Source organism: Berghia stephanieae, chromosome 11 (assembly GCF_034508935.2).
Source record: "Berghia stephanieae isolate SIO BIC M18660-M18661 chromosome 11, UCSD_Bste_1.3, whole genome shotgun sequence".
Lineage (NCBI taxonomy): Eukaryota > Metazoa > Mollusca > Gastropoda > Nudibranchia > Aeolidiidae > Berghia > Berghia stephanieae.
Window position 1 is genome coordinate 10653829 of NC_088370.1, and position 26175 is coordinate 10680003.

Sequence of the window (26175 nt, forward strand, 5' to 3'; positions counted from 1 at the left end):
CCCCTCCCCCATCTTCCCATATTCTCTTTCTAGCAATCCCACTTCAAATCCTTTCTCTCTCTAATCTCCCCTCCCCCATTGCTATCCTCTGGTGCATTGAATTAACTTATCAGATCACATTTTCCATTGGTGGTTATTGTAGGAGTACAATTAAAATTTAAATTTATAAATACGCCTTAAACGCGACTTGTATCATATAAAATTGAAATATGTTTCCATATGATCAGCTGGAGGTCCTGGTAGCTCAGTTGGTAGAGCACTCCCTTCATACGCAAAGGAACCGAGCTCGATCCCGGGTGCCGTGGATATTTTTTTTCTGACCCCCCCCCCTGGTCCTCCCAGCAATGATTGGGTAGCTGGGTCTGTTAAATTTGGCGGAAAGTACTTTGCGATAGGCTAGCGTCCTATCCAAAAGATAGCAAGTAAAGCACACTAGCTCTTGTCCGTTTCACGCTACAGAAACCGGGATAAATTCCGGCTCCACGGGCCCAATTGCTCTGAAGGGACTGTTTTTTTAAATATGGCCAGCTGGAGGTAATAGATTTGGATAGACTACATTGGTTCTGATGAATCCGAGAAAATGCTTAATGTATAATATCTCTGATATATGCTCTTTTGCTCAATATCTTCATTTCAAAATACAGTAAAAAATCAAATGGTGAGATAAAGAGAGAAATAAAGTTACAGACACACACACACACACACACACACACACAGAGAGAGAGAGAGAGAGAGAGAGAGAGAGAGAGGGGGGGAGGAGGGGAGATAGAGATAAAGAGAGAGTGAGATAGGGAGAGGGGACACACACACACACACACATACACACACATACACACAGACAGAGAGAGTGAGAGAGAGAGAAAAGAGAGAGAGAGAGAAAGAAGAGAGAGAGAAAGAAAAAAAGAGAGAGAGGAGAGAGAGAGAGAAGAGAGAGAGAGGAGAGAGAGAGAGGAGAGAGAGAGAGGAGAGAGAGAGAGAGAGAGAGAGAGTAAAATAAGGAGAGGGCACACACACACACACACACACACTGGAGGGAAGAATACTAACTCACAATGCGCGCGGGATCACAACTCGCCATTACAGGCGACAATGTTGTACCGTGAACCGAGATGGAATAAACGCGACGTGACGGCGACACGAAGAAAGAAGTGAGTACTGCATAAAACAAGTGAGTAACGACAGTCAGTTTCTGAGAATTTAAGTCTTGTCCAGACAGTCTTCGACTGGACCGCGCTTAGGGGTCGAACTTTCCAGAATGTGAGGGAATCTTGAGTTCTTTTAGCTAGGGTAAGATTGAATAACGACCTTATTGAGTTTTAAGCAACTTTTTTTCTAGTTCCATTTCTGGCGAGTTGGATTGTAGTGGAAGGTAAGTCAAAATGCGGCTATAATGGTCTAGTGGAATGGGTTCGAGTTCCGCTCTGAGCAGCTCATAGTTGAGTCCTTGGAAAAAGTTCTTTAATCATGTTCTCTCGCCGGACTCAGGTGTAAAATGAGAACCTGGTCGATTACAGCGTTGGCTCTGTCGGGGAAAAAAAAAGTAAAATCAAATGACAGGCGCCATGTCTCGTCCTACATGTTAAGGGTCGCTGTTGGCTAGGGACCCCTTGTAAAGCGCTTTGATCACTTTAGTGGATATTGCGCTATATAAAAGCTTAAGTTTCTTTTTTAAAAATAGTGGTATCTAGTCACTTTATCCATTGCGCCATGTCGGTATTGTGCCGATGTAGATTCGATTCTACAGATTGGATTTTGCAGTTAAAATGACAAGGATGGGAGATTTTAGTTTTTGTCATGTCAGTATAGATAGTATGCACTTGACTAAGAAGCTCACAACATTGCCATCCGGAAGTATAAGGAACCAACATACAAAACTCATGTAACCATAAACTTTTATAGTCTGGATAATACAGTTAAGTGAGAATTACTCATAAACGTGGATGGCAAAAACAAAAAACAAACCCATAACAAAGACCAGAGTGACGTCAACTTCATTCCTATCAACAATTCTATTCATTCTCTTCAATAAAACAAAGCGACAATTGCGGCTATGTGGTCTTGTGATATGATACACGCCTGCGGATGGGAAGATCCTGGGTTCTATAGTCCGTTCCCAGTCCCGTGCACACGGAATATTACATATTCCTCCAAAGTTACGTAGTTAGGTAATAATAATAATAATGATAATAATAATAATAATAATAATAATAATAATAATAATAATAATAATAACAATACAATAATAATAATAATAATAATAATAATAATAATAATAATAAATAATATTAATAATAATAATAATAATAATAATAATAATAATAATAATAATATAATAATAATAATAATAATAATAATAATAATAATAATAATAATAATAATAATAATATAATGAACTTATATAGCGCCTAGTTCCAATCCAATTGCTCACTGGCACCATTTCATAACTACAGTACAGTACTACTACCATTTAAACGACCACGGCACAACGTGCACTTATATTAGCAGGGCGGATGACCGAATGGAATTGGATTCAATAGTCTGATGTCACGTCGCCCAGCAACGGCGACCATCGTGGTTCCAAACAAAGAAAATTGGCACTTTTTATTTTTCATGCTGGCTAGAACTTTTCATATGTCATGTGATCAGAATGTGTAAAAGTCAAAATATGATCAGATTTATGTTTTTCTCTCCGTCTGGATACGCTTTTATGCTCGCCCGGCGCATAGTTGAGTCCTTGGAAAAAGGCTCTTTAGTCATATTCTTTCACCGTACTTAGGTGTAAAATGAGTACCTGGCCGTTAACAACGTTGTCTTTGTCGGAAAAAATGTAATATCGCCTAACAGGCGTCATGTCTTGTTCTATATGTTACGTGTGGCTGTTGGTCAGGGACACCTTGTAAAGCGCTTGGAGCACGTTTAGTGGATATTGCGCTATATAAATGCTCTTTTTTTACAGTTTCCAATACAACAATGAGCCCATAATCAGTTGAATTATCTGACTTTTAAATAAGTACACCCCGACATAATACTGTTTTGAGGTCACGGGTAACAATTATCATTAATCTCACAGCAACCAGCCAAAGGAAGGTGCGTGTGTGCGTGTATCTGTGTGTGTGTGTGTGTGTGTGTGTGTGTGTGTGTGTGTGTGTGTGTGTGTGGCGGGGTGATAATCAATTGTGAGGAAATTGATAACTAGATAAAATATATGACGTCAACGCTAAGACAATTAGTTATCCTATAATAATAAGGAACACAGAAGTGTGGTGTAAAAAACCCCAACTGGTTCCAATCTCATTGGAAGTGTAAAACCATTCTTCCGGAGGACTGGATACACACCTTGTGTAAATGGGTTTTCTGGTTTCAGAGTGAAGGCATTTTATTTTTTAAATATTATATTATGCTGGTCGTCAATAAATAAAAATCCATCCTCGCTCTTTTACGTCCCGTAATCCTAAGAATCTGCCTATACATCATACTACTAAAAATAGTTATGCCAATTTATGATTCAAAATTCTTATCTGACAAATTTGTAGAATTACGACATTTTGGCTCCCATTTCAGAAGTTCAGGAGCATTTCTTCTAAGTCATTAAAACTTACTGAAAATGAAAGTTGATGCCAGACTACATCATTTTAACTCACTCAATCCTAGAGATTTTTGCTACTTTTCAAAATTGGAAACAGTGTATTAAAAATGAGCATGTACATAGATAATTTTATTCAACTATCATTAACATGTAAACGTTAAGAACATTAGCTTTGATACTACGCCTAAATGTGTCTCAGAAAAATGTAATAAATAGGCATGGGGTAAAAGTAACCCCGGGCATATTACGGATATAGTCGGTGTTAGGGTTGAGTGAGTTAACCCTCTCCTTACCAACCATAGGAAAATCGTCACACTCGATCCAATCAGCACTTTTATCATTCAGATTTCTATTGTAAATCACACAAGTTAAAAAACAATGTTTTACTATAGCTATAAAAACCATTGTGTTGAAGAGTTCATTCATTTTATGCATAGAATGTATTTGAGAAACATTTTTGTGTTCGGTGGGTTTGAAATTTCGGGGAAAATTCTGAAAATGGTTGGTAAGGAAAGGGTTCAGGATTTTGAAGTGTTATATTTGATCCATTTGTAAATAAATTGTTGATTTTTAAAGTTAACGATAATGACCACTGTGTTTTATCTCCTCAAAATTACGGATTTTTAAAAATGTTCAAGGAGGCAGGCTTGAATATGTAACCTATTCATTATTAGTCCCCCGAAGGACTGGGTATATATACACTTCCAATGACTTAGGAACCGGAAGCGTAGAGGGTGTCACGTTACAACTTCTCTGCCCCATTTGCCATATAAACTATTTTTTAAAACATGATAAAATCGTGTTCTATGAGTAAAAGTCGGATCGGAAGGTCCTGGGTTCGAGCCTCGCTCGACGCATAGTTGAGTCCTTGGAAAAGGCTCTTTACTCATATTCTCTCACCGTAATCAGGTGTAAAATGAGTACCTGGCCATTAACAGCGTTGTCTTTGTCGGAAAAAAATTGTAATATCGCCTAACAGGTGTCATGTCTCGTTCTATATGTTACGTGTTTCTGTTGGACATGGACCCTTTGTAAAGCGCTTTGAAACTTTGAGCACGTTAAGTGGATATTGCGTTATATAAATGCTCTAGACCTATTATATTTAAAAAAAAATTAATTTCATGTCATGTCAAAAAGGAGAGTGGGGAGGGGGGGGGGGGGGGTTGGTAATAGTGGTGGCGGAGTAGGAGGAGATGGGAGTAGTTGAGTATTCTGAAGTGGTGAGATCAAAGCCGGCTCAGGAAATTGGAAAAGGAAGCGATTACGTAAGCAAGCAACCAATCATACGATGAGTCACCTGATAGATGTCGCCGGCCAACCGTGTCGCCCTGGTATCGAGTATCATGTAAATTTGAAACAAAGATGAAAATGTTAAAGTCGAAATTGAGGAGATTAGGGACATTTAAGTGCTTTTTGTTGCTACTGTTGCTATTGTTGTTGTCACTGTTGTTGTTGCTGTTGTTGTTGTTGTTGTTGTTGTTGCTACTATTGTTGTTTTTGCTTTTTAGTTGTTTTTTTTAAATCTTTTTTTCTTTTTGGTTGGCAGATATAAATATAGGTAGAGAGAGAGAGAGAGAGAGAGAGAGAGAGAGAGAGAGGGAGAGAGAGAGAGAGAGGGGGAGAGAGAGAGAGAGGGGGAGAGAGAGAGAGATCGATAGATAGATGGATAGATAGATAGATAGATAGATAGATAGATAGATAGATAGATAGATAGATAGATAGATAGATGGATAGATAGATAAATGGATATATAGATATATAGATGGATAGATAGATAGATCGATAGATAGATAGGTAGATAGATAGATAAGTATATGGCTAGAGAGGAAAATACAGTGAGAGAAAGATAGGGAGATAGATAGATAGAGAGAGAGAGAGAGAGAGAGAGAGATAGGAAGAGAGAGAAGGAGAGAGAGAGATAGGAAGAGAGAAGGAGAGAGAGAGATAGGAAGAGAGATAGAGAGAGAGATTGAGGGAGAGCTAAAGTAAGATAGGAGGAGGTTTTCACGTAAGCCTATTTGATATAGCGTACATTTTGGCGTACTTCATCGTTCATCATTAACCCTTACACGTATTTGTGCAATCGTTTGCATGACAAGGTTCGTATTTAACCTTTCATGTTACAAGACCAGAGTTATCCCCAGTTTGCGTTCGTTGCTCGTATTGAGAGAATCCTCCAGTCCTTATAAATTATTGAAATCCACCCCATGTTATCGGCAATATTTACTGATAGTCTTTAATGAGTTTTCTTTGTCTGGTGCATGTTAAATCCGTCGTGTTTTCGAGAAAAGGAATTTAACCCTTAAACGGCGAGACTGAAAATACGTTTTAAAAAAATATCATATTTTTTCATAACAATATTATGTGTATTCAATCACTTCAAAGTGATAGTCATGTGACAGTGATAATGATGCTGAAAAGAGACAAACATATGGAAATTAGATGAACCCATACGCTTCAACAGTCACTTCCCTCGTAATGACGCATAGTAACTTAGTAACTGGCTCTAAACTATCGGAACAATGGCGGACGCCATTATGAAATATTTCTCCGACGGGCATTAAAGCGTATCCAGACGGAAAAAAAACATAAATCTGATCATGTTTTGACTTTTACACATTCTGATCACAAGACATATGAAAAGTTCTAGCCAGCATGAAGAATAAAAAGTACTGATTTTCTTTGTTTAGAACCAAGATGGCCGCCGTTGCTGGGCGACATGACATCAGACTATTGAATCCAATTAACTGTCGTACTTTAGAAAAAACCCTCGTATTTAAACATTTGGCCAGAAAACTCGTCTTTCGTATAGGTAGAATGACGTTGACGTCACTCTTTTTGCCATCCACGTTACTGAGTAATTCTCACTTAACTGTATTAACCAGGCTATAGATACTTTGCACTTGGCTAAGAAGCTCGCAACATTGCCACCCGGAAGTATAACGGACCAACACACAAAACTGTGTGTATCCATGAACGTTTATAGTCGGGTTAATACAGTTCAGTGAGCATTACTCATAAACGCGGATGGCAAAAAACAATAACAAAGACCCGAGTGACGTCATCTTCGAACTATCTATAGATACTTTGCGCTTGGCTAAGATCAGAAGCTCGCAACATTACCATCCGGAAGTATAACGGACCAACACACAAAACTCTGTGTAACCATGAACGTGTATAATCTGGATAATACAGTTAAGTGAGAATTACTCATAAACGTGGATGGCAAAAACCAATAACAAAGACCCGAGTGACAACTTCATTCTATCTATGAACGCTCAAGGTTACACATAGTGTTGTGTGTTGGTCCGTTATACATCCAGATGGCAATGTTGTGAGCTTCTTAGTCAAGCGCATACTATCTATATCAATGATGTAAATGACTGATCTTGGCAAAAATGGTCAAACCTAAGATTGGTTAACGGTCTCCTTACTGGCACTTTTCAGGATTTTTTTTTTTTTTGGCCCCCCCCCCCCAAAAAAAAATTGACGTAATTTAAACTCGAACTAAAAAAACAATACATACAGTACGTTAACAGCGTTGTCTTTGTCCGAAAAATGGTAATATCGCCTAACAGGCGTCATCATGTCCCGTCCTACATGTTAAATATTGCTGTTGACCATGAACCCCTTGTAAAGCACTTTGAGCACATTTAGTGGATATCGCGCTATATAAAGCTCAATTTTATGTTATTTATTTTATTAGAGTAAAATTGATGCCCGGATCCAACGCGTAAAATTACGTCAACATAATTTGTGTTGTGTTTTTCAAGCTAGAAGAGATTATTAATTATTGACGATTGTTCATTCTAATGTTGCGTCGGTCGTTTCGATGATTGTTTTCTAATCACTCGTGTTTGTGGCACATTATTTGACTTTATTCCCACGAATGCCGCTCAAATTTTCTATTTTCTTTTCATTAATTATGAATTTATTGCGCACAATTTCCAGAAGACGATTCTCACATATTTTCTCCCCCCCCTCTCCCTCTCTCTCTCTCTCTCTCTCTCTCTCTCTCTCTCTTATCCATCTCTCTCACACAACGCTCTCTCAACAGACAAAGACACAATCTCTCTCTCTCTCTCTCTCTCTCTCTCTCTTATCCATCTCTCTCACACAATACTCTCTCAACAGACAAAGACACATACTCTCTCTCTCTCTCTCTCCTCTCGCTCTCTCTCTCTCCTCTCTCTCTCTCTCTCTCTTATCCATCTCTCTCACACAATACTCTCTCAACAGACAAAGACACATACTCTCTCTCTCTCTCTCTCTCTCTCTCTCTCTCCTCTCTCTCTCTCTTCTCATCTCCTCTCTCTCTCTCTCTCTCCCTCTCTCTCTCTCTCTCTCTCTCTCTCTTCCTCTCTCTTTCCTCGTCAGAAAAGAGAACTTGACAAAGCGAGATGATTTGAACGATAAGGTAACATGAACAATAGTAGAGACGAAAAAACAAAACAACCCCAATATTATAACCCCACCCCCCCCAAAAATGCTACATTGGCACGTAGAAGGGGCAAAGGGATGAGCAAAATCTATGCTGTATAATTTCAGAAAGCCACATGTTAGCGGACAATGTTTTTGGGGCATAGATATGACAACGTGAACTGTCCAAACACTGTCGGAACACTTTACATGTGCTTATGGATTGCCTATTATACAACATGCAACGTTCGAACCACTGGGTCACCCCTACAACACTCAACACAAAGCTCTATGGTGAGGCTGAGGACCTAAAGCGGACCACAGACTTCATAGCAGATATCGGATGCAGCCAAAGATGTCCATCAGAGGAGCGAAGAAGAAGAAGTAGAAGAACTGTCCAAATTTGGAAACATCCCAAAGGACTTGGGAAGCTTTCTTTTCCTTAGAACGAGGCGATTCTAATCAGACAAACTCTTCTAACACTAGATGTCGTGTAACCAAATCTAATGGACAATGAGTCTTCCATCGCAAGAGGAGACATCGGTTGGGAACCAACATATCTGTGTGGCTATGTGATCAAGTGGTATGACACTCGCTTTCGGATCGGAATGTCCTGGGTTCGAGCCTCGCTCGGTGCATAGTTGAGTCCTTGGAAAAGGCTCTTTACTCACATTCTCTCACCGTACTCAGGTGTAAAATGAGTACCCGGCCGTTAACAGCGTTGTCTTTGTCCGAAAAATTGTAATATCGCCTAACAGGCGTGATGTCCCGTCCTACATGTTAAATGTTGTTGTTGACCAGGGACCCTTGTAAAGCGCCTTGAGCACGTTTAGTGGATATTGCGCTATATAAAAAAAAAGCTCAAGCTCAATGTCGTGTAACCAAATCTAATCGACAATGAGTCTGCCATTGCAATGTAACAGCAAGAGGAGACACCGGGTGGGGACCAACAGATCTGTGTGGCTATGTGATCTATGTGAGTGGTATGACACTCGCTTTGGATCGGAAGGTCCTGGGTTCGAGCCTCGCTCGGCGCATAGTTGCGTCCTTGGAAAAGACTCTTTACTCACATTCTCTCATCGTACTCAGGTGTAAAATGATTACCTGGCCGTCAACAGCGTTGTCTCTGTCGGAAAAATTGTAACATCGCCTAACAGGCGTCATGCCTCCTTCTATATGTTACGTGTTGCTGTTGGTCAGGGATTCCTTGTAAAGTGCTTTGAGCACATTTAGTGGACATTGTGCTATATAAAGCTCTAATTTAATTTAATCTGTCCGACGATAGCAACCCCTCATCAATGGGGTTTGCCGTCTTCAACCAATTGCATTGGTTGCTATCACGGTCAAGAGACCGCAGAGTATATGATTGAACATTGCATCGTGACGTAGCCACGGGAAGATCTCGCGACAGAACATGGCTGGGGAAGGGATATCGCTGGCGTAGATTCCCTGACTTCGGACAGAGCTGCATAATATACAAGATGGAAGTCGGTTTGGACGAATTCAATCCTCGAGGGGCGGGGACATCCGACTCCTCGAAACTGGGGGAGAAGATTCCACAGACCACAGTATTTGTATTTCATTGGAGATGTGAGACTATTACTGTCTTAATGTCGATGGTATGAACGAGTACAAGTGGACATCCACTCTTGAGTGGGAAACCATAAACTTGGATGACTTCCTCTTATTTGGTTAATTATCACCGAGGGGTAATTTAACTCGATCGTTTAGGTCTTTGCAAAACGTTACTTTGTCACGCTTTCTTCTCTGTTGTGGTGGTTAGAGATAAATATCAGTTTCATGTTTTTTATCTTGTTGTTTTGATGTATAAATTTCACTGCTCAGTTTTCCCAGACTATATTCTAGTGTGGGTCTAACAAAGGATTTGTAGAACTTTTTGCTTCATAAACTTTTTCTTTTTAGATTTCTTCCTTCTAATCATTTTGACTTTAAATTCAGTTTTCTCCGTCTATTTCATTGCGTTTCGGAATACCTGGTTGGTGATGTGGATGATTATCCGACGTTGGAACTCCCTACCAACCACTTTTTAACTATCTCCTTACCATCTATAGGAAAATCGTCACATTCGTTACGATACAACCGACATTTTTCTTAGTCAAATTTCTTTTGTACATCATAAAATTAAAAGAAAATGAACAGTGTGTTGTTGAGCATGTTTTGCTATAGAAAGTATGTATCGGAAGAACTTTACTGCTATTGTGTTTGGGCGATAAAAAATATTTTTTTGTGTGTAAAGTTTTGGGGAAAATCCTGAAAGTGGCTGGTAAGGAGAGAAATAAACAAGTCCTTTCGACTGACAACTCCAAAAAATCGCTCTCTGCTTTCTGTTAACCTCCTGCTACCACAATCATCAGCCTGAAGCTTTGGCCTTATTGGAAGAAGAAGGAGGAGAAGAAGAAGAAGAAGAAGAAAAGTACCACGAGAATAGGTGGATGTATGGACACAGCAATACATAAAAGGCCATTTCAGTAGGTCTCATACCTGGCCAGAGGGGCCAAAACATAGGTTATATGCGGTCAATGCATCCGGAAAGGAGGTTGTTGAATGCGCATTACCTTCCTTGAGTAGGCGGTTCGTGCTTGCTTCCTGGCCATCCCTACAGCGTCTGCTTCATTACGCCACATAAAAAGTATACCCGGGCCATGCTTTTCGGTTACAGTTTTTGAACTAAACATTAACAGCTCTGGAATATCCTGACCTAGTTACTCATTCTTTATTGTTCAGTAAAATAGATAAATAAACAAACAAAATACTCAAAAGTCGTGCACAGCAAAGCAGAAACAAAGAAATAAACAAACAACAAAACAAAAAGGGAAAAAATGACATAAAAACACAACACAACAGCGCAAAAACGAAACAAAAGAGAGGAATTGAATAATTGATAAGAAATCCGATTGATTCAAATCCCAACACAAAGTGACGCCGTTTGTCTCCTGAATTATGGAAGGAAATGCTGAACGGTTTCGAGTCATTCGAGCGTTGTAGCAAAGATTGGCGAGAATAAATCGACCTAATGGACGAGGCGGCCTTAACCCTCTCCTTACCAACTACAGGAAAGAAGCAGAAGAAGAAAGAAATTGAGCTTTTATATAGCGCAATATCCACTAAATGTGCTCAAAGCGCTTTACAAGGGGTCCCTGTTCAACAGCAACATTTAACATGTAGGACGGGACATGCCGCCTGTTAGGCGATATTACAATTTTTCGGACAAAGACAACGCTGTTAACGACCAGGTACTCATTTTACACCTGAGTAAGGTGGGGAAAATCGTCACATTCGTTACGATTCAATGGACATTTGTCTTTTTCAGATTTAATAAATCACAAAATTTGGAGAAAAACCGTTGTTCTAGCCATAAGAACTTAATGCTGTTTTGTAAAGCTTGTTTTTCTGCACAAAATTAAGTATAGTTTGTTCTTTTTGCTTCTGAGTTAAAGTGTAAAGAAATCAATTTTGTGGTGAATAGCTAGATATGACATTTTGGAAAAATCCTATAAATGATCGGTATGGAGAGAGTTAATACATTTAAAACTTTTTTTTCTCCTCCAAGTAAATCAGAAGTCTTTCAAGAAAATAAAGTTTGCGTAAACCTTTTCGATAAAACCAAAAGCTAGAGTTGTCTAAATAAGCCAATTAACTCTTTCCTTATCACTCATTTTCCTAATTTTCCCCAAACTTTCACACCCACCCAACACAAAAATAGTTTTTTTTCTAACTCAAACAGAACAACAACAATAAATACATTCTATGCATAATATTGATAAAAGTGCTGGTTGGATGGTAACGAATGTGACGATTTTCCTTATGGTTGGTAAGGAGAGGATTAACCAGTTAATTGCTGTACTCCGGAAAATCACTAATTTAAAAATTTGGCTAGAAAACTAAGTCCTTCAAATATCGATCGATTTAAATGACCCTCATCCTGGCAAAAACTCCCAAACCTGAGACTACGCGATAAACGTTAAAGATTACACGAGGTTTTCTGTGTCGATACGATTGATCAGGTGGGTAGAACAGATGAAAAATTTACTTAAATGCATCCTATCTATAGTGATCACGGCAGAGAGAGAGAGAGAGAGAGAGAGAGAGAGAGAGAGAGAGAGAGATAGAGTGAGAGTGAGAGTGAGAGAGAGAGAGAGAGAGAGAGAGAGAGGGGGGGGGAGGGGTTGTTAGACTTATTGGAAGTGATTAAAAAAAATAAAAAATCATGATCATTTTTCAATTGATATTAATTAAGATATAAAATGAAAAGACAAAAGCAAATGACTGAGAAATAAATAAAAATAAAAACATGTTTCGGTTCATGACAGGTATATTGAAATGAGCCCCCCCCCCCTCCCCCTGCCACCAGAGACAGGCAATGGACCAAAACAAACACGGACTGCCTCTCATTTTGATGAGTAAAGTCATTTCTCTGGACATGATCAGAAGCAACGGGGAGAGAGAGAGAGAGAGAGAGAGAGAGAGAGAGAGAGAGAGAGAGAGAGAGAGGTGTGTGTGTGTGTGTGTGTGTGTGTGTGTGTGTGTGTGTGTATCCTTATAGGATTCACAATCAGCCACCGTCTTCATAGAAAATCAGCTGCCAATTTTTTGTGCCATCACGTAAAAATAATATATCTAGAGCCTATTGAGTGCCAAGAGGGAGAGAGTCGATCCACCCTTTACAAAACCCGACAGCTCGGGATAAATGTCAATATTCTAAGTGTTATTACTCAAAATTTATGTGGTCTAGTGGTATGACACTCGCTTTCGGATCGGAAGGTCGTGTGTTTGAGCCTCGCTTGGTTGAGTCCTTGGAAAAGGCTCTTTACTCACATTTTCTCACCGTACTCAGGTGTAAAATGAGTACTTGGCCGTGAACAGCGATGTCTCTGTCTGAAAAAAAGTATTGTCGCCTAACAGGCGTCATGTTTCGTTCTTTATGTTAGGTGTTGCTGTTGGTCAAGAACCCTTTGTAAAGCACTTTGAGCACATTTAGTAGATATTGCGCTATATAAAAGCTCTATTTTTTTATTTTTTTATTTTTTTTAAAAAAATGTCTCTCAAAGGAGGTATTTGTACTTTCACTAAACCTTCACATCCGTTATATCTAGATCAATTAAAATAATCCCCAACTCGATAAAGATTCTGAAATCTGAGTCATGAATAACAGTAGTCAAATGGAATGCGTTAAATTTAAATTAATTAATGAAGAAAGATGCTGTGGACGTTTCAGATTTCCCCTTTGTCAACAAAACACGATGAATAAAACACTAAAGACGAATGAGAGAATATCTGCATTCGTAAATTTAGATGAAGCGTCCATTCGACAAAATTGTTATTTAAGCAGCGACATTTGTACTTAATCTGAGTCATCTGGTAAAGTTTCGAGTTAACCCTCTCCTTACCAACCATAGAAAATCGTCCCGTAATAGGATTCAATAGTCTGATGTCACGTCCGCCCAGCAATGAGCAGCTTGGTTTTAAACAAAGAAAATCGGTACTTTTTATGCTTCATGTGGCTTGAACTTTTTCACATGTCATGTGATCAGAATGTATAAAAGTCAAAACATGATCAGATTTATAATGTTTTTCTTCTCTGGATACAATTTTAATGCTCGTCGAAGTATTTCATAAGGGCGTCCGCCATTGTTCCGATTGTTTAGAACCATTTACTAAGTAACTTAACTATGCGTTGGTACAAGGGACGTGACGACACGATTGTTGAACCCTATTGATTGGTCCTCTGTGGCCTTTTGTTGCTATGCTTGTCAAGCTATAGACATGGATGCCTTTTTAAGTACCATCTTATAGTTTGAGCCTTCAGTTATTCAATCAACATACCATACAAACACTTTGAAAAGTCAGTTATCGTAAATTTTATTAAAACTAGTCGAATAAACATGTCAGTTGTATTATTACTCGAAAATTTAAAATAAAGTATATTTTGGCCCTGAAATCAACCGCTGACCGTGAATCGAAGACCCATAGACACCTTAAGTGCTTGTCCGTCACCCGGAGTAAACAGCCCACAGATCCTGGCTGAGCATCACTTACAATTTTAACACAGATGATTGAAAAAAAATGCATCGTGTCGTCAGGTTTTGCAATGCAATTGGATTCAACAGTCTGATGTCACGTCGCTCAGCAACGGCGGCCATTGTGATTCTAAACAAAGAAAATCAGTACTTTATTTATTCCTCATGCTGGCTAGAACTTTTCATATGTATTGTGATCAGAATGTTTAAAAGTCAAAACATGATCATATTTATGATGCTTTTCTCCTCTGGATACACTTTTATGCTCGTCGGAGAAATATTTCATAAGGGTGTCCGCCATTGTTCCGATAGTTTAGAGCCAGTTACTAAGTTACCATGCGTCATTACGAGGGAAGTGACGTTACAACTGTTGAAGCGTATTCCTTCATCAGTGAGTCAAAATATTGTGAGAAATACTCACTAACTCTTTGTGTGTTTGACATGTACTCAGGGTATCTCATGCCTTTTCATACAGGAAATAAATAGTCATGGTGAAGAAACGGGGTAAATGGCAAGAAATATTCTGATTGGTTAATGCTTAATAACGGGCGAACCATCAATTATAAGAATCTGCCAACATGCTTCTACTAAAAATAGTTGTACCATATTATGATTGAATATGTAACATAATATTATTTGTTAGTTATCCGGAGAACTGGTATCACACTTCCAATTAACTTTGAACCGGAAGAGAGGAAGGTATGACGTCACGACGCCTGCTTTCCATTATGATTGAATTTAAATACACATGGCATTCAAAGGTCAGTTCGCCTAAATAACCTTTCACGTGATATGATTTGACATGAAAATAAATCAGTCATAAACCCTCATCAAATAGCCATTATCTGGGCGGGGTTCCTGACCTCCAATAGATAGTTCGAAGATGTCGCCACTCATGTCTCTGTTATTGTTTTTTGCCATCCGCGATTATGAGTACTTCTCACTAAACTGTATTAACCAGACTATAAACCTTCAAGGTTACACACAGTTTTGTGTGTTGGCCAGTTTTACTTCCGGATGGCAATGTTGTGAACTTCTTAGCCAAGTGCATACTCTATAGTGGGCAGGGAGGCACTTACTGTGTCTTCTATCCCCCAATATCTGTTTTCCAACTTGTTTCTGGATTTGTCTTGGAACGAGATTACTTGGTTTTGTTCTGACCCTAGCCGGATGCCCTAGCTGAGAGGGAAACAGTCAAATGTATAGATAGTTTTGGGAGATGATAATTTTTGTCTCGTAAATCATCTCTCTGTTATTCGCTGTATTATGCTCTTTTAATATATATATTATATATAATTTGGAAATAGTTGAGTGTATTCCTATTAGTGGGGACCTGTGCTTGTGTCTGGATGGGACTTTTAGATGATCTCAAACTAAGTACACTGATAGTGTGCAACTTGGAATCTACATCTGTTCCATATTTGAATCAATTCCCCTTTATTGAACCAATTCCCCTTTGTCTTACCTTTTCTTGGGTGCTTTAATTGGAATTTCTGGAACTTTTTACTATAACATTTTCTTCCTTTTTACTGGCGCTGATATGACCTTAATGTGTTGCAAAAAAAAAAAAAACAAACGCTTAAAAACAAACAAACAAACAGCAATTATACAATGTTGATACGTATTTTCATAGACTTGTCATTATTATTATTATTATTATTATTATTATTATTATTATTATTATTATTATTATTATTATTATTATTTTTATTATTATTATTTTTATTATTATTATTATTATTATTATTATTGTTATTATTATTGTTATTATTATTGTTATTATTATTGTTATATTATTAGTTTATTTTTAATTGTTATTATTATGTTATTGTTATTATTATTGTTATTTATTTATTATTCATCATATCATCATCATCATATCATTAGTATTATTATTATTATATTATTATTATTATTATTATTATTATTATTATTATTATTATTATTATCATTATTATTATCATTATTATTCCACAGAGATCCCTGGTATCCGATGACTCACCACCGTATAAGCACCAGCACGAGGACTAACTAACGACTAACGATAGCATTACCACACCCACCATCACCATCATCATCATCGTCATCGCAACTAACAACAGTATAACATTACCCGTTACTACCACAACCAACCATCATTGTTGGAAACCAATAATATTAATTTCGAGGTGAGCAAGCAAGCACTCACTCTCACTCCCTCCTCCTCCATCACGTGTAATCAATAACAAAACAACTGCTGACATCGACTGGTCTATCTATCATTATCACCATCTTGGGCCATAGGAGAATTCATACGGTGCTAGTTATCACAATTGGGACCTTGATTACCTTATATAATGGCACAATCACAGTTGCCGAGGACCGCCGATAACGACCATTGCGCTCATAAAAAAAAGTCCTAGACACGTTGAAACATTTTCAAAATTCTTAAAAACATATGCCATGCAATGAGAGATAAAAATATAACCAAACTCGTGGGAAATCTCTCTCTCTCTCTCTCTCTCTCTCTCTCTCTCTCTCTCTCTCTCGCCTCTCTATCAGATACAACAAACTGATGATTTAAGACATAACCTTTTATGTCACTAAACAATGCTTATATTATCGATATTATTATATAACCAAGTCTGATTTCAAATAAGTTTAACGTCATTAAAGATACTAGCCTACCTTTGTTTCATTATAACAAAACAGTTATACCTTTAGTTAATATTCATTTCGTCACAACTGTTTTAGTATGTAAATGTTTATTTTTTAGGTGGCGTTGTCACTTAGGATATCATTGTAGATGATACAAACTACACACTGTGTTGAATTGAATGTTTGAACGATAGACTGTGTAAACAAAAAAATAAAGCGTGCTAAATAATTAATTTTCGGAGGACATTCAAAAAGGTCTCATCCAAAAGATAAAGAATTATCTACTTCCAATGGGAATAGCGCGTAGAAATAAAAGCGGTTTGCAATTAATGATATAAAAATAGCTTCTTTGATGCGTTCTTTTCGGATTTATGAACTAATTGACCCATTAGAGTCAAGAGCACTTTTTTTTTTTTTTTTTTTTTTTTTTTTTTTTTTGGAAAGGACAATAGCAAAATCTCGGTCATCTGATTTTGACACCATTGTATGATTGGTTTGTATAGGGGAAACGAGTTTAGATAATAATATAATAAGTAGATTGTAACCAAAACAACGTTTATCACTAATTTTGGATCAATATTTGCTGACAATGCTTAATCGTTTAATGGAACAAACAAACAAACAAACAAAGCAAAAGGAAACCTCTTGTGTCAGATGTAAAAGTATAATCCATGATTCAGCCATTGAAACTCATCAGCATTAGTTCGTTCTATCGCTTGTTGCCTTCACAGCCTAGATACGTCATTCAGGAAGGCATAATACAGTATATACTCCCTGTTAGGTCACCGTAGAAACCCTAAACCATTGTAATGGTGATTAGCGGACCTATTCTGGAGCGCATAATAATATTATTTCCTCGGTCAAGACTCAGCAATTATTTTGTTCTGCCCGGAATAATCGACCTATTTGGATATCTATAGGTTTTCTCTCTCTCTCTCTCTCTCTCTCTCTCTCTCTCTCTCTCTCTCTCTCTCTCTCTCTCCGGCCACGGCCTAAAGAATGTAAATAGCAAATGCTTGGATTGAATCCTAGAAGGTTTAAATCTCAGTAAATACATTAGCATTCATATCTCTAAAGAATACCAGCACTTTATTCGGAAACACAAGAGGAAAAATTGGAAACTCTCTGGAGTAATAAAAACAAACATCCCGCCCCGTCGCTATCGCTCTATATAGAAACACACATCGTACCAAAATTCCGCTTCAAAATCACTTTAAGACTCTTAGAGATTCCCATTGTTTTCAAGGACGGAATAAAGAAAAAATGATATTTTTCTAGTCGCGACAAAATATCCAAACATCCCGCCCCGTCGCTAACACTTTAGAAACATACATCGCACCAAAATGCCGCTTCAAAATCACTTTAAGGCTCTTAGAGATCGCCATTGTCTTCAAGGACAGAATAAAGAAAAAATAATATTTGTTTTGTCGCGCCAAAATATCCACTCGTGAATCATTTCTTTTTTTTTTTAAAGAAAGACGTTTAAATCAGAAATACCATTCAGATTTTGTAACCATTGTAAAATAAGTATTTGTTCTGATTCAGTTTAAAATTATTTCAACTGGCCCTCGGAATATAGGTCAATTAATCTTTTTAAAGTTGATAATAACGTAATGTAAAACATTCCAAAGCGATTATTCATTTTCTCAGAATGAAAACCATGCCATTGTTCATTTTAAAGAATATTACATCGTAATTCTAGAATCTTCTGTATTATTTCAGTTCCAGATTACTTCAGCAATTCCCAGAGACTTGTGCGTATTACTGTCTTTGTCTGGATCAATTATTCTCATACTTCAGGAAAGCTCATCATGCTTATAGATCCTCGTCTAAACAAATTACTGATACTCGATGACCTCTTGGCGAGACGGATGAGAAGAGTGTATTGATTTTAGAATTTGGAGAGTTCTGGAAAAGCTGACCTCACGGATATAACTCGACTCCTAATCATACATAAAACAATTCCTATTCAACCCACCCCCGCCCCCACCTCCCGGCCCATCATCATATTTATCTTGGCTATACATCGCACTTATAGTCAACATTGGCAATCCTAGAGTTGGTAGTTATTTTAGGAAAGTGATAGCAAGATTTTGGCTAGTAACGGTGCTTGTGATGATGGAATTCTTTCTATTCTACGTCAGCACGGTGATGAGTCTGATATCTTAGGACATAAAAAACTGCATGTGTTTATGTTCGCATACTTTAATTTGAATCAGCTTAGTGCAAATTAATCGGCCTGAGTTTTAAAAACATTGTGTAATGTGACAATAATATAATCAAATGACCAGTAAAGATTAACAATTTTATGACTATCAAAGATCGTGTGTGGATTGCAAGTTATAAATATTCATAAGCAAGCCACCGTGTCATATCATTTACAAAAGAGGTTTCGAGGAGTTTTGTGTTCATGTGAAGAGAAGGACTTATCGTTACATCGTTGAGTTCCAAAAGACGAAAAAGAAAGCAAAGTTAAAAAGAAAAATGGTGAACCATACAATTGTAAATTACCATGAACTGGGAAATGATAGACTTGACAACATCATCACTGCCGTCAGCATCATTCTGGGAGTCCCCGGAAATATTTTGATATTCTTAGCATTTCGGAGTTTTCCAACTAGTGCCTCAAAGTTTTTATTCAGACTTCTAGCTCTCTTCGACCTCATATCTCTCGTCTTGCTTTTCACACAGAGGCCTCTTATGTGGTTCGACATTCTACAATTCGAACGTAAGCGAACCACAGCTGCTTTGACTATTTATCTTAACATCAGTTATTACGTCAGCATCTTCGCCAACATGGTTCTCGTGTTTTTAACACTGGAGAGACTACTTCACGCGAAATACCCTAGCTCGTACAATCAATACTTCGGAAATCTAGACCGCGTCAAATTAACCCTAATTATCGAAGGCCTCCTCATCATGTCTTTCTGTCTCATCATCACGATTAAAATGTCTTATTTTGGACTGGCTTGGACTGTCATTTTTCTTACGTTTTACATCGTGGCTCCCTCAATCTCCCTTCTTTCCTGCGTTCTGCTTCTTGCGTACCACTATTACAAGAAGTACAAGGAAAGGAAGTATCTGGAAAAGAACAAACCCCTCGCCTCTTCGCATTCTTCTTTCGCCATTGAAAAAAGTATTTCGCACCACAGTGGGATTTCAGCTTCGGGGCCAATAAAAGGCTCTACGAGTTCGTCCATTGCCTTCAAGGGCGGGAGAAAGAAGGACCCATATTCTCTTTACCTCGTGGAAAAATCAGCTAGCGAGTCTCACTTGGCGAGTCCTGGACATAGCAACGGTCACACCAACACGTTGATGTCCAAATCCAAGAGCGGTAACTGCGTAAACACTGTGGTCTCTCTCAAAGTCCCAACGTCCACGAGTTATCTTTCCATTCATAAAACCGTGGATAAGGGAGACTACCTAACCCAGGAACAAGAGGAACAACTCCGACTGAAAAAGCGCAGGAGTAAAGAAATGACGCTGATGTCGGTGGTCACATCCGTTATTGTAATCCTCGGCTGTTTTCCTCTGTGTGTTTGCGCCGCTATGTTGATGAAAGAAGACATGAAGGATTTTGACTTGTCGGACAAGTACACTTACATCATGATTATGTCCGTTTTTCTCTCCATGTACGTTATCCACTCGTCCAAGTTCTTGTTCTACTGCATCGTGTCTTCGGTTTTCAGACGCCACCTCTTCGCTCTTTTTACGTGTCGACAACAAGCCTTAAAAGATTCGGAAGTGTCAGCATCACCACATTAGCTTTCGTGACGCAATGAGATTTATATTTTCTTTTATCGCCTACAACACTGCCTAACTGTGCTTTCAGACAACTACCGGACGCACTGAAAGCCGGATCGTAGCGTAGCCATCGTCAACTTATAGCCTGACACTGACCAAAAAATTACGTTAAAAGACTAGTCTTTGGCCACAAAAGAAAACAAATCGTGAGTTGTATTCAATAGGTCAACCAATGGAATCGCTTGTTTCCTTGAGCTCTTCTCCTTTCGACAACTCACTAGACGGTGCACAAACATTAAAAATGACGTCAAACTATACGTCTTCGTGGGCTCTTGTGTCAGGCTATAAGTTAACAATGACCACGGCCGGATACGGGCAGTTGTTTTTGTGGGATTCAAGCTGCTATAAAGATGTGAACTTAAAGCCATGAAATACTGTGTATTCGTCTATCATTTCCTACATTTGGTTATCCATTCATCACTCATTTGTCCATTAAATACTAGGTTTACGATAACACTAACCATGATATGCTTTAAACTATTGAATCAAATATGTCATTCTTTTTTTAAATAAAAAGAAATCATAACTGATTTCCTCATTAATTCAAACATATTCCTCATAAGGTCATTGCGTAAAATCCATTTTTTCACGTTTAAAAATTCAGTCATGGCAGGCTGAATAAATTAATAAACCATTTAATCAATAATTCAATTAAAAATATTTACATAAATCATCCTGCTGGTTGACTTGCAAAAACCAGCAACTTTTCCATCTTTTAAAGTTTTCTCAATATTTCTCTTTTTTTTTCAGCAGATTCAATCAAATAATTCGGTATACAAAATGAATCGATGTATTAATCAATCAATCATTTGGATAATCAATTATTCCATCGGTAATTTATTTTCATGTGTTTGCTCATCATTGCAACACAATGTTTGCAATTGTAAAATTTGCCTTTTAAAAACTTGCTTGTGGCTGATATTGTGATACCAGAGAATGCGTGGAGCCAGATAAATGTTTTCCGAAGTTGCTCAAAAATAATTTGAAGGTCACTAAAAAAAATTATATATTTTAAAATCTATTAAATTGATATTGCAAAAAGCCTCACGCACCTTGTCACGGATTTACAGAACCGCTGGTAAAAAAAACCCTTCTTTTATACTTATAATGATCTCGGCTGTGACCAGTGATGAATGATAAAATATGAAAGTTGAGTATAATTTGTTTCTCTATTTCTTACTTGCAGAATGAATGAATCGATTCAAAATATATTTGGAATCAGTGTCTGCTTATGGTGTAGAGACTAAGATATAGGATGTATCCATGGTGTTCAGAAATTACCGTTTAAATCAAACGAATCTTTTCAAAGAAAAGTCACGCTAGAAAACAACATGCCAAAGTTGATGTTTTCATACCTGGCGAACAATACCAAAGAGCTTATTCAAACGTATAGCTGAAAACTTTTACCAGATCCTCTCCATTGCCCTGATCTTAAGGATGTCAGCTCTTTAGGCAGATGAAAAGTCATTTAGCGACACACAAGCGAAGAAAACGTTTTGAACGAAGATGCGAAAATCTGGGCGAACATTTCTTCAGCTGGAACATTTGATTTATTATCTGGGACATCAACAAATACCGTATCGATTCTGAAAATGGCTGGATAGAAAAATAATTTCGTAATGTAAGAAATTAAGAAAATTCCATTTTTATCAAAGCAACCTCCCTCTAGCTATATTTGAATTACTCTTAAAATAAGCATCACCGACGGAGAGGAGCTATATTTGAATTACTCTTAAAATAAGCGTCACCGATGTAGAGGGCTCGACTGTCATGAATTCTAATGAAGCCGTCGTATTTTTCAAAATCAGACTCGCTAAAGTTACTTTCGAAAACATTTACGCTGTTCCTAGAATTCCCTACTATTATTATTATTACTATTGTTACGATTATTATTAAACGCAAATTATACGCTGTTCTATACGAGCGAAAATGATAGTTTCATTATACGTTTTTATTCCAATTACGATACATACAAAGTTCAATATTTGACAGTCGCAGCAGTTGAGTGACTCCACTGGTATATCAAATTATTTGGTTTCCCTATAGTCCCTGTATAACGTTCTATTGCAGTGTTTGTTTATATAATATATTCCGTTACAATCGATCTAATACACTGTTTCTTTGATACCCCGTCTATGTATAACGTTATGGAACATATTATTTTGTATGAGCTTTATAACAAACTTGGACCATGTCCACATAGCAATATCATAATATGTGACCCATTGTTGCAAAGTGGTATTTTGTCGGTATGAACTAGATGAGGAAAATTAAAGTTATAACCTTAAAGATAAAACATGGTGTTTCCATCTGTTCGTTATGGTAGAGTATAATAAATACTATTTCTTGCATTGCCAAACGTCCTAAAGTCCTATTTCCCATCGTTTTATCTCTAAATTCACTTATTGGAGTACAATATATCCCAACATAATACCGTTTTGACACGCGGGTCACAAATGTTCGCAACACAAGCCGTGAGCGGATCAGTTTGGTACAATATAAATGCATATCTTGTGACAAGGAACGACTGACTCAGTAAATACAGTATTTCTTCGCACCCGAAAGGTAGCGAGTTCGCTACCCGCTCCTGCGCTGAGCAAGTCGCTTCGCCCTAGCTCAGTTTGCGGCGCTATGCTGCGGCTAACGCCTGGATTATTCCAGTCTTCCCTTGAAATAGACTTTAGAAGACAAATTTCACATATAGGATGAATAAAGCGAATATATAATTGAAGACTGGTTTTCCAAACTTGTTAAGTCGAATATTGCACTGTTTGATATTTTCACTCCATGAGATAGATTGAAACCAAAATCTAACTTTAAGCATTAATAGGGTTCAATAATCAGATGTCACGTCGCCCAGCAACAAGCAGCTTGGTTCTTAACAAAGAAAATCGGTACTTTTTATTCTTCATGCTGGCTAGAACATTTTCACATGTCATGTGATGGGAATGTATAAAAGTCAAAACATGTTCAGATTTATAATGTCATTCTCTTCTGGATACACTTTTATGCTCGTCGGAGAAGTATTTCTTAAGGACGTCTGCCATTGTTCCGATATTTTAGAGCCAGTTACTAAGTTACTATGCGTCATTACAATGGACGTGACGTCACGACTGTTGAACCCTATTACAAGGACACAAAATCGTATATACAAACAAAAGGTCAAGTTGGTACATAAATAATTGTTCCCTTCAGACTTGCTATTCATAATAAACAAACTACTTTAATTTTAGACCTTAAGTGCGTTCATAGGTAAGATTCTTTAAAAATGATTGTCAAAATGAAGCCATTCTGCTATGTTAAACGCATTGTTTGTATGTGTTAAATTCAAACGTAACTTTGAAGTACCGTCAACTGGGGCTACTTAGGCCACCCGGGTTAACGTAGGACACTTACTGAAAACAAGATTGCATATTTTAAAAGATAAATTACATGTAGCTTTTATCTTTTAAATAATTAGAACCCAATAGATCTAATAAGCACTCATGAATTTAACTTTTTTTAAAAAGCAACCTTTTTTATTCTACGAAGTGGCCTAAGTAACCCCGGTTGACGTAAAATGTTTTATTAATTAAAACTCTTTATAACGAGATATCTTATTGTTCTATCTGCTTGATTCAAATGGTTTTTTTTAACGTAATGGAGCTTTGTTGACAAAAACTAATTTTTTAAAGATACAATATCATATAATTTGTGCGGCTATGTGTTCTAGTGTTTTGATAATCGCCTTCGGATTGGAAGGGACTGGGTTCGCGTCGTCAGAGGCGCATAGTTGAGTCCTTGGTCAAAGCTCTTTGCTAACTTTCTCTCACCGTATTCAGGTGTAAAATGAGTACCTGGCCGTTAACAGCATTATCTCTGTCCGATAAAAAAGAAAATTGCAATACCGCCTAACAGGTTCATTTCTCCTCCTTCATATTAAGTGTTGCTGTTGGTTAGGGACCAATTGTAAAGCGCTTCGAGCGCGTTAAGTGGACATTACGCTTTCTAAAACTTCAAGTTTTTTAATATACATACATATATATACTTAATATAGTCGGCAGTTATTGTTTAACATTGTATATTACAGAATACAATTGTAACATAAACATAATATATTACGCTATCTGTCAAGGAGTCTTTGAAGTCTAAGCTTTAAGCTACTTTAATAAGCTGTTGGATGTTATTTCTTTATTGTCGATATCTAAAGGTATAGATAGAATGAAGTTGACGTCACTCAGGTCTTTGTTTTTGTTTTTGTTTTTTTGCCATCCGAGTTTATGAGTAACTCTCACTAAACTGTATTAACCAGACTATAAACGTTCATGATTATAAATAGTTTTTTGCGTTGGTCCGTTATATCTCCGGATGGCAATGCTGTGAGTTTTTTTTAGCCAAGCGCACAGTATCTATAGTTTTAATGGCAAAGTTTGGAGCAGCGTGGCTCAGTGGTACAGTCTTTTCTTCGTACCCGAAAGGTATCGAGTTCGAATACCCAACGCGCTATCTGACCTTGAGTAAGTCATCTCGCCCTAACTCCGCTTGCGCGCTGTACTGCGGCTGACGCCTGGGTTATTCCAGTCTTCCCTTGGTATAGACCCTAAAGACAAATTAATGTTCCCTTTGGGATGAACAAAGGGAATTTTTAAAAGTTATGTGTTTTGTAATAGTGGCACTGAAATGTCCTCTGTGCCTGTCTTGAAATGACCAATGCTATGAAATGTTATAATATAATAATGAAATGTTACATAAAGCATTTTTCAGTTCATTTATCATATTCTATGTACATATTTTACATTAATATCCCTGAGCAAGAACCTACACCCCCGCCCCTCCTCTCTCCCCCCCCCAACCCCCAACCTGATCCCCTTTAAAAAAATATTCTCGCTTGCGGAGCTTCAATGTAGTTGACACCTGGGGTTATCTTGATATTTTCTCAAGATTGAACCATAACTTTTTTTTAACTTCCAAAGATGGATAAAAGGAATGCTTTAAAAAAAAGTATAACTGCGATCACTTAATAATTATATTAGATATGTAATAGTAATAATATATTAACCATTTTTCCTATCTCTTATTTCATAAAGAGAGTTCAGAGTTCATTTCTGAATTTAGGGAACATACAAAAGTGTGACGGCAAAAACTGGTTCCAATCTCTTCCTTGGAAGTGTAAGACCACTCTTCAGGACGACTGAATACATACCTTGTGTAATATATCTTCTGGTTTTAGAGTGATGGCTTCTTATTTTCTAGTCTAAATACATTATGCTGGTCGTTGATAAAAGATCATCCATCTCCGCTCTTTTACGACCCGTAATATCTTAAAGAATCCGACTATTCATCCTGTATCACAAATAGTTCTGCCACCGTATGATTCAATACGTAACGTATTCATTAATAGTCCTCCGAAGGACTGGTTACATACACACTTCCCAAAGATTTTGGAACCAGAAGAGTAGAAGGTGTGACGTCACGACTTCTCTACCCTATTGCGATAGTAAGGATTTCAGATTTAATTGAGAACATTCGCCTATTTATTGCATTGTGTTGATGAATGTAAAATTTGCTTCTCGTGACTTGCTTGAAAGCTTCATTAAATTTCACGATTAAAATGAACCCAATTTTTCAGTGTGTTTATTTTTTAAATATTTATTCTTATAGGCGTGTTGGCAGGGTGGGGGAGAAAGGGTCAGCGTGGTAGAGCGGCACTGT

The 26175-nt window shown here is 37.6% G+C and overlaps 2 protein-coding genes across 4 annotated transcripts in view; one reads left to right on the plus strand and one right to left on the minus strand.

The window, feature by feature from the left end:
• The window catches only part of LOC144956591 (cadherin EGF LAG seven-pass G-type receptor 2-like), a 92964-nt gene that overhangs the window by 15136 nt on the left and 51653 nt on the right, over nt 1–26175 (minus strand). The gene's annotated exons all lie outside the window — the stretch shown is intronic.
• Nucleotides 1151–26079, plus strand: LOC144956564 (uncharacterized). The gene is made up of 3 exons (XM_078887146.1): nt 1151–1369; nt 16021–16211; nt 18403–26079. Exon 3 carries the CDS (start codon nt 19165–19167, stop codon nt 20443–20445), a length of 1281 nt encoding a protein of 426 aa, XP_078743272.1. The 5' UTR covers nt 1151–1369; nt 16021–16211; nt 18403–19164; the 3' UTR covers nt 20446–26079.